The 9,841-nt window shown below is 36.3% G+C and overlaps 1 protein-coding gene across 1 annotated transcript; it reads right to left on the bottom strand.

Moving 5' to 3' along the window:
• Positions 1-1,788: 1,788 nt before the first annotated feature.
• LOC145072640 (rho GTPase-activating protein 4-like) lies at positions 1,789-4,926 on the bottom strand. Its single transcript, XM_079019101.1, has 5 exons — positions 4,225-4,926; positions 3,475-3,595; positions 3,228-3,347; positions 2,542-2,772; positions 1,789-2,457 (listed from the first exon to the last, which is right to left on the bottom strand). Exons 1-5 carry the CDS (start codon positions 4,686-4,688, stop codon positions 1,960-1,962), a joined length of 1,434 nt encoding a protein of 477 aa, XP_078875227.1. The 5' UTR covers positions 4,689-4,926; the 3' UTR covers positions 1,789-1,959.
• Positions 4,927-9,841: the final 4,915 nt, after the last annotated feature.

Below are 9,841 nucleotides of genomic sequence, written 5' to 3'. Positions count from 1 at the left end.
AACCCGCGTCCAAATCCGCGATCATACTCGTCGAGTCTAGGCTCCAACTCGCCGAGTCTCCTCACAAATCATCAAAAATAAATAGATAAATAAATAAATAATACATGGGAATCCGGGCTATTACACTGGCAGTTATATATAGTATGCAGGTTGTCTTTTTGATACATGCATAGAAGACCAGGAGGTGGCTCTTGGCACTTGTCTGTAAGACCTGGGTTTTGGCCCTCGGCCTGGCAAGGGAGGGCCATGATACGACTTATGGCATAATGGCAATTGTAGGACTATGATTGGCACATAGCAATCTCTATTATACGTATGGTATGTGGTATTTTGGGGAACTCACTAAACTTTTTGCTTATGGTTTTATGTTTATGGTTTCAGGTACTTTCGGTATGAAAGGGAAGGGCTCGACGTGACTGCATAACATCCCCAGAGTTTTTCCGCATTGGCTATTTGTGATTACTCTGATGTTTAAATAATATATCCACCTTGATCAGTTTTGGAACAACTCGTTTGTATGGTTTATTGTTTTAAAAATGAAAAATTTTACTATGAATTTTTGGGACGTTACAAATTAACACAGACCAAAGTTGCTCCTTCCATCATCGAACCTCATGAGACTGCATACTGAAATCATATTTGTATCCTAAAAATATTGTTAGATAATAGATAGATATACACCAAACCTATAAGTATTACACCACAAAGGATTCCCAAGAAAGAGATATGGGTCATAGTGGACAAGCTTAAAATACCAAATCTTTCCTATTCATACACATTCTCCTTAATCGTATATAATTCTATCATACACAAAACAATCAACATAATCCTTGTTTCTGATGTGGATCATACAAAGTTGCAATAAAATAGTATATTATGTACCTTCGAAGTACCGAGACACTTTCAAATACGACCAATAGAAATGTCTTTATAGTGTGGAAGATTAGGCAAAGTTGAAACTATAGGGCATTCTATGAATCTCTAAAATCGAGACCTCTCCCAAAACCATCTCTAATACCACTTGTTGGAAAATGACATCAAGGATCCTTGATAACCCTTTGAAATGAAATAATAGAGAAAATAATTGAACACAATAGTATACATCGAAAACTCCAAAACGAGAGAAAAACCACATGACTCCAGAAAAAAAAAGTATAATATTGTTTTTCTCTAGTTTCGGAGTCTTCCATTTATATTATTGTTTTTGAATAATTTCTCTATTATTAACTTTAGGATGATTGATGAGGATCTTTGAGACAATTTCCCAACAATTATAAGATATGACCATGGTGAAAGAAGTTCAAGTTGTCAACTTCAGGGACCGGGATTAATTAAGATTTTAGATTTGGCTCATATAGGGGTTTGGGTGACCGAGTTAATGGATCTATTAGATATATCAATTAAATGTATTGTTTTGAAGAACGTCTTGAATCTCATTGATGGATGAATCTATGGATTTGATTGATTAGATGGATGGGTGATATGAAACATACAATGTGGATGAACGGTTTGGATGGATCGAGTTAAATTTTTAGATTGATGATATTGATAGATGGACGGATGAGATTAGATTGTGGGTTTGGTGACAAATTTAAAAGGATAGATACAATGGATTGATCAATTGGACTGGACCGATCGATTGCATAACTTAGATTAATTGTTTGGTTGGATGGATCAAACTTGATGTATCAAATGGAAGTCAAATTTATATACTATAAACATGTTTAAGTGAGAATAGAAGATCAGTCAATGAACCCTAATATGAACCGAATAAACAAGAGATCAATATGATCAAAACCCCATATGCATATAAAAATCATAAACAAACCATTGGCATGCAAATAGCATATACCACATTACAACTCCAAACCAAATTACATAAAGCTCCACTTTTTTTCTGACCAACGGTCAAATAGATAACCATCCCACCACCACCACGCCCCACCCCACAACACAGCTTCACCGCCATGCCTCAATCCTCTCTGTTCTTGAATTTAAACGGCTCACAATCGTGCTTCCTTTGCTTTTCTCTACATTTTTTCTCAACGCCTTCTTAAGACTCAAGTTACTCGACTGTGCATTTCTACTCTTCAGAATTTCAGCCATCGTACCACCACCACCTTCAACCACCCTACCACCACCCTCTTCTTCAACCCTAGTAGTTTGACTTTGACTTTGACCTCTAGAAGTCAAATCATCTTTACAAGTACTTTCATGGCTTTCCAAGGTGGGTTCTTTGATTGAAAAATCTTGATCCTCCCCTTCATCATTCGTCTCATCTAATGTTCCCCAAACAGAGCAGTGGGGCCCGTTGTTCTCATCAAAATGATCAAACTTTGACGTGGGCCCCGCCTCGACTATCAAATCTTCTCTCTCCCTAAGTGTCTTCACAATCAAAGTCTTGAGAAAGTTCATAACTTGGACAGCATACATGAGTGCAGTCAAAGGATCCGCCATCTGCAACAAGAAACACAAGTCATAAATAAACACACGCATAACTACTTTGTACTCAGATGTACAACCCCCTTAAAGCTCACATACCTGAGTCATGTTTGGAGCAAACACCATAGCAATGTTACGAGCATTCATCTTGTTTAGATGTTCAAGTTGAGCAACATCTGCCATTAAATTCACAGCCCAATTCATTAATGAAGCTTCTGTTGATGGAAGCAGCCTCACAAGCCGAGCACATTCCTCCTCTGACTGTGCTTGCATCACTTGCTCTGGCTCAATCGAATCCAAAACCCCATTTGGAAGTTCTCTAAACCAAGCCTGAAACAAATAGCAACACACTTTCATTTTGACTTTTTGATGTCAAAGTCAAAGGGGCTAAAATTGTAAATTCAAGAAAGTACAAGACATAAAACATTTATCACACATGGTGTAGTTGTTTGATTAAAACACCAGCTGTACACACATCAATAAACAATTCAATGTACTTGAATCGAATTCAATTATCACAAGGTGTCAACATTAATAACCACAAAAATCCAAGAAGATTGGTCATCATCAATGTTGGCTTGACAAGAACTTGAAGATCAATAAGCATGGAGGTGGACCCCACCTACTGACATGTGTCTATCTCCATGTTATGTGAAAGGGGGTCGATCCACCTCTTTGCGTTGTTTCTTTTTTACTTAATAGGTTAATACAAAAAAAAAACGACTTAATAGAAAAGGTTTTGAACATCATTTTTATCATTAAAATGGGAAAAATTAAAAGAATACCTTAATAAGACCTGCTAAGCTGTGTACATCAATGTTTTCAGGAACTTCTCCTCTGTTAAGTTGTTCCCTAATTTGCTCTTCTTGTCCATTATCACCATTGATTCTGAAAATTCCTTCTGCCTGGAATGGAAGATTAGGGAATATCAGTAAGCTATATTATATGGGAGTTTCTTTTTGACTTAATGCAGAAAGAAGGACTTAATATTTTCTTTGTTACAAACATTATTTGTTCAGAAAGAAAACACACCTGAAGGCCTCCTTGAGCATATAAGCGTCTTTGCATCATCAGAAGAATTGTTGGAACACTGTTTCCTCTAGAGTCGAATGACAGCTGCATAGATTCAGTTGAAACCCCGAACACACTTGTGCTGCAAAAAGAAACTCAAACTTTTTTATATTTTGATTTTTTTTAATTCTAACAAAAGATTGTTTTTATCAGTTTCATTGGAGAAGATGAATAATTTTACAAGAAAGAATCAAATATGGATCCTTTGTGATGCAGGGAAATCGAATGCAAAAGGCAATAAATTGGTTGGCGATAACAAATTAGGAAAAACGATTACTTTCAAAATTCAAATAGATTCAAGTTTGAAGCCAAAACAAGAATTTGAAGAAAATGAATGATTATTTGCATATTTTGCTGATAAAAGTTTCAATATCAAGAAATGTGAAGTCCCGATTGCTTCATTTAACATAGCCCTAGATTTTTGTTGGTAATTCAACCTGGTTGTTTTTCCTACTTGTATGTTCATCAAGTTTTAATTAGTTAGTAGTTATCATGTTTTTTCCAATAATAAGAATCATCATCGCCTTTTGGTGTCGAAGACTCAAAATTGGTTAGCATTTGACCTAAAAATGTCAATGTGCATCTTTCTTCTACCAGAAAAGCCCCAAATTTATCATACAAGCAAAACACACTAAAAAAAGAAATGAGTTGCAGGGTAGTACAGTACAAGTCCCCAATGCACAAATACAAAAATTGGAAAGAAACACAAACCTGGCACTGGGAGGTCTTCTGGGAACCTCAGGCTCAAATTCAACAGGTAAACCAAGAAACCCATTAAACCTATCAAACGTGACATGAGCAACATGCCTAACATCCGTAGGCACTCCAATCTCCATTTTGGAAGATTTCTTTGAGTTATTATCACAAGGGAAATCTTCAAATTTCACGCTATTACAAGACCCAACGAGTGATTTTCTAAAAACAGTAACCACAACAGCCAACAATGACAGCTCTCTATCCTCTTCTTCCCTCTCTCTCCTCTTTCTTCTTTCTCTCTCTTCTGTATTACATACAGACACAGCTACCGAGTACAAATTGGGACAAGGGTTAATAAGGGAAGAAGAAGACGCAAACTGATGATGTGTTTGTTGGAGTAACCCATCATTGTCATCTAATGATATCAGAGAGCTTTGAGAAGAAGATATCCGTAGTGGCGATTGAAGTATTTCTGTCATTTCAAAAATAGAAATTTGATATTTCTACAATTTTTTGAAAATTATAACTTGGGTTTTAAGCGAAGGGAGATATCTTGAGTGGATTGATGGGTAATCTAGGGTTTTCTTTAATGGAGTTTGGTGAATTTGGAAGAATTGGGGGAAGAATAATGAGTTGGATTGAAGCAAGGATTTTGGATGGTAACAAGTGAACATCGAAAGATTAAATAATCAGAATTCTCTTCTTCTTTTTTCATTATTTTTTTCTTCCACCATGTACACTTTATCGTGATTCTAGGTAATTCTTTGCCAAAGAGATAGTTGCTATGTACAGATAGATTATGTCTTAATTGGTGGTACCTAGTGCTTTGAGATTTGTACAATTTCTTTGTGTTTGAATTTAAGGTCGACTAGTTTGTAAAATCCGATTGAGATTGTGTTTACTTTTGTTAAACATTAGAATATGACAAAAAGCAGAGGAAACGGTCTGTTGCTAAACTTAGCGGATTAGGGACTTTTACCCGATTCGTATATGAGTTAAGGCTCTTATTTTAAAATTAAAATTATTCACTAAAATGACTCCGTGTGATATATATAGTTATATGATATGATTATTTGTTAGTTTTTTTTTTTATCACATGATTAGATCAATTTCAATTGTTAAAAAAGTTTCCTGAATTCACTTACATGCACCTTATTACAAACAAATCATCGTTAATTTTAGACGAAAATGAATGAATATAATTATATTCCAGAATATTTTCGGGACAATTATATATTTTTTGTGAGTAACGAAAAACATGAATTTAAAAAAAATATTAAGAGAAAGCTCAAAAACTAGATAACTGAAATATGTTTTTTTCTTAAAAAACAAAAAAAAATATAGTGTTGAAATGAATAGAGGAAGTTCATCCCTCGAATCCTTATTTACAATTCTAAAAACTTTTACACATGAAAATTCATCTTTTTCATCTTTTGCAACCCACGTAATTTTATTTTATTATAAGAAAAATTATAACATTTACTCGTTTAAAATTAAATAAATAAAACTAGAACTAAAAATAATATATCATGAAAAACCTACTATAAACGTTAATTAAAATCGTAAAACGATAGTTAAAAACTTAAACAACAATTAAATTGAATTAGTTATCCAGAGAAGTTATGTAAGCAAGCTCAATATTAGTAACAATATCCGAGTGAAGTTTGTGATGGGTGATAGCAAGATCACCATGGACATCTCAAAGGAAACTCATGATGGGATCAGTAGGCACAAATGCAACTGGAACATACCAGCTCACTACCTTAATTGAATGAAACTGAATATCAAGGATACTTTATGAGTCAAGCATATTTCCTTAAGAGTAAGCTACCAATAAGCATGTTTCATTATTCTTATGTTCCTTTTTGTTCTCCTGTTTAGAAGGCATTAGACCAAGTCAATAGAACTTAGCCGTTACAATTTCCTTTAAGTATTTATGTGTGAATTTTTGCATTATGAATAGATATCATAAAATTGCTCCATTGTCATCTTCCCTCTTCCTTTCTCTTTGTGGAGTTTCGCCAAGCTCGAAGTTGGCTACCATCGGTGCTTTCATTGACCTTCTCTTCATCCCTCACCATGCCACCAAAAAAAGACCCCCCTCCCCCATCATCAAATAATCCATGGAAGCCCTTTTGCTCACACCATGGCTAAAATCTTAGCCGCCTCTGCCTCTACCACCACCCAACTTGACAACATATCCAAACAACTTGTTCATCAACCTGTCTCCACAACACCATCCACCTTCTCCACTACACCACTGTCTCCGCCTCGCCCACCACCTAAAACTCTGGTTTGCCCCCCAAAAATTGTCCTACCCACATTTACTAGGTCATATTCACTTAATTGGCCTTTTCGAGCCAACTATACTTCACATTTACCTCTACTTAATCGAGTACTTGTATAATACTAATCACCATAATTCTATTGGCATGTCACTCTTTCAAGCGCTTTATTGTCGCCCATCCCCAAACCTTCTGTCTAATCTGCCAGGTTCCTCCACATTTGCTTCAACTGATGATAAGTTGTTAACACACACACACACACACACATCTCCTGGACCAACTGAAAGAACTTTCACAGCATCCCAACAATTCATGGCTACTAATGTCAACAAACACTGTATAGCCAAAGACTTTCAACAAAGTGAATAAGTCTACATGAAACTACGTATCTACATGAAGCCTTCCATTACCAATCGGCAATCTTGCAAACTTTCACGATTTTACTTTGGACCCCTCCAGATATGGCTACTAATGTCAACAAACATTGTATATAGCCAAAGACTTTCAACAAAGTGAATAAGTCTACATGAAACTACGTATCTACATGAAGCCTTCCGTTACCACCCGCCAATCTCGCAAACTTTCACGTTGTAACACCCGATTTGTCAGGTAAAGCCCTTATCCATTATTTCCTACATTTGGACCCTTGGGCTCGAGTACGCTGGGCGTACACATGGTACGTCAGGCGTACTCTAGTGGTTGCATGAGGTGGGGTGCCCCCTATGTATGTTGGGCGTATCCATGCGTACGTGAGCCAGGGGCAAACCCTAATTTTTAGGGTTGGTACCTTATTTAAACACATGAAGTCCTTCACCTTTTTCACCTTATCAGCCTCTCATTGCCTCTTGAGCCATATATCGAAACCCTAATCCATTTTTCCAAAAGATTGAGCTTGTGTGTGTGTTTGTGTGTGTGGTGCTTAGTGAAGAATAAAAAGATTTGTAGAGAAGCATTGGACAAGAAAGAGCTTGTAGATCCAGAGGTTGCTCACCATTTATATCTTATTGGAGGTAAAAAAAAGCTCCTACCTTGACGACTCCATGTGTTAGTTTTAGTTTAGGGCTTATGTTCTTCATATTATGGTCCTTAAGGTGGTTCTTAAGAGTATAAGCTACTCCAGAAGAAAATAATGTTAGATCCTAGTGATTCTGATGTCACTTGAGCATAAAAATGGTGTCTTGATGGATTAAGTTCAACCATGCAAAGTTTATAAAGTCTAATATTTGACCCTTTTAGAACATGCAAAAGCATAAAGTTTGCAACTTTATGGCTTAATACGCTGTAATGAGCTTAGATCTAAAATTAGACATTAGGTCTTAACTGATTAAGACCTTGAAAGGAGATTTTGGCCAGCTTCAGCATACGTCGGGCATACCTAGACGTACGTTGCGCATACGCTCCTGAAGTCCTGACGATGCAAGGGCTGTGTGTACTAGTGGTACGTTAAACGTACTCACCAGAGATGATTTTGGCTTTTTAAGCATTGACTATTTGTGATTACTCTAATGTTTAAATAATATATCCACCTTGATCAGTTTTGGAACAACTCGTTTGTATGGTTTATTGTTTTAAAAATGAAAAATTTTACTATGAATTTTTGGGACGTTACAAATTAACACAGACCAAAGTTGCTCCTTCCATCATCGAACCTCATGAGACTGCATACTGAAATCATATTTGTATCCTAAAAATATTGTTAGATAATAGATAGATATACACCAAACCTATAAGTATTACACCACAAAGGATTCCCAAGAAAGAGATATGGGTCATAGTGGACAAGCTTAAAATACCAAATCTTTCCTATTCATACACATTCTCCTTAATCGTATATAATTCTATCATACACAAAACAATCAACATAATCCTTGTTTCTGATGTGGATCATACAAAGTTGCAATAAAATAGTATATTATGTACCTTCGAAGTACCAAGACACTTTCAAATACAACCAATAGAAATGTCTTTATAGTGTGGAAGATTAGGCAAAGTTGAAACTATAGGGCATTCTATGAATCTCTAAAATCGAGACCTCTCCCAAAACCATCTCTAATACCACTTGTTGGAAAATGACATCAAGGATCCTTGATAACCCTTTGAAATGAAATAATAGAGAAAATAATTGAACACAATAGTATACATAGATGGTATGGGGTATTTTAGGGGAACTCACTAAGCTTTGTGTTTACAGTTTTCAGTTTATGTTTCAGGTACTTCCAGCTCGAAGGGGAAGGGTCTGGCTTGATCGCATTGCATCCACCTATGTTTTTATGCATCACGTGATTTTGGGATTTTGTACTCTAATAATATTTTATTATGATATACTCTCGACTGTTTTGACATGATTACCATATGATTGGAATGTTTAAAATGAAAATTTTCTCTGAGTTTTTTTGGATGTTACACCCGCCTTTACTTTGGACCACTCCAGATATGGCTACTAGTGTCAACAAACACTGTATAGCCAAAGACTTTCAACAAAGTGAATAGGTCTACATGAAACTACGTATCTACATGAAGCCTTCCGTTACCACCCGCCAATATCGCAAACTTTCCCACCTTTACTTTGGACCCCTCCATATTATCTCAAAATCGGCAAAGTTGCCTATCGTCTTGAGCTTCCAATTGGCAACCAGATTCACCCGGTATTCCATGTATCACTCTTACTCCCCTGTTATGCCGACCCACATGCCCATAAAATACCACTTCTAATGCTTATGATGACGAAGATAAACCAATATTGCAACCTACCACCATCATAAGTTTTTGGCCTTCCGGTCCTCCGGACTCCGATCAACATTAAGTTCTCGTTATATGGAAAGGTTGTGACTCAAATGAAGCAACCTAAAAAAAATCACAAGGAATTTCAATAATTATTTCCCGACTTTTGGAATGCCTCATGTCATGACCCTAACAGCTCTATCAATCACGATCTTGAGGGAAAACCCGAAGTTTCCCCAGCCGACATTGATAAGAACATTACCATGGACATCTAACAGGAAGCCCATGACAATACCAGTAGACACAAACGCAACCGGACCATGCCAACCCGCTACTATGATTGAATGAAGCTGGATCTCAAGCATAATTTACAAGTCAATAACAATGTTATCAGCCAAACATATTTCCTCAAGAGTATCCTACCAATAACCTTGTACCAATTATGTGGAGGTACAACTCTTGCATGTACATTTCATTATTCTCATGTTCCTTTTTGTTCTTCTGTTTAGAAGGCATTAGACTACGTCAATAAGATTTAGGCCCCGTTTGATAGTTGCTGAATGAAAAGGTGCTGATTGGGAAAGGCCTGTCTGGGTAAGAAATCATAACTAAGTAAGAAACCATGT

Source organism: Lactuca serriola, chromosome 9, assembly GCF_051521515.1.
Source record: "Lactuca serriola cultivar US96UC23 chromosome 9, Lser_US96UC23_V15, whole genome shotgun sequence".
NCBI classification, from domain to species: domain Eukaryota; kingdom Viridiplantae; phylum Streptophyta; class Magnoliopsida; order Asterales; family Asteraceae; genus Lactuca; species Lactuca serriola.
This window is presented reverse-complemented; position numbering and strand designations above follow the sequence as displayed.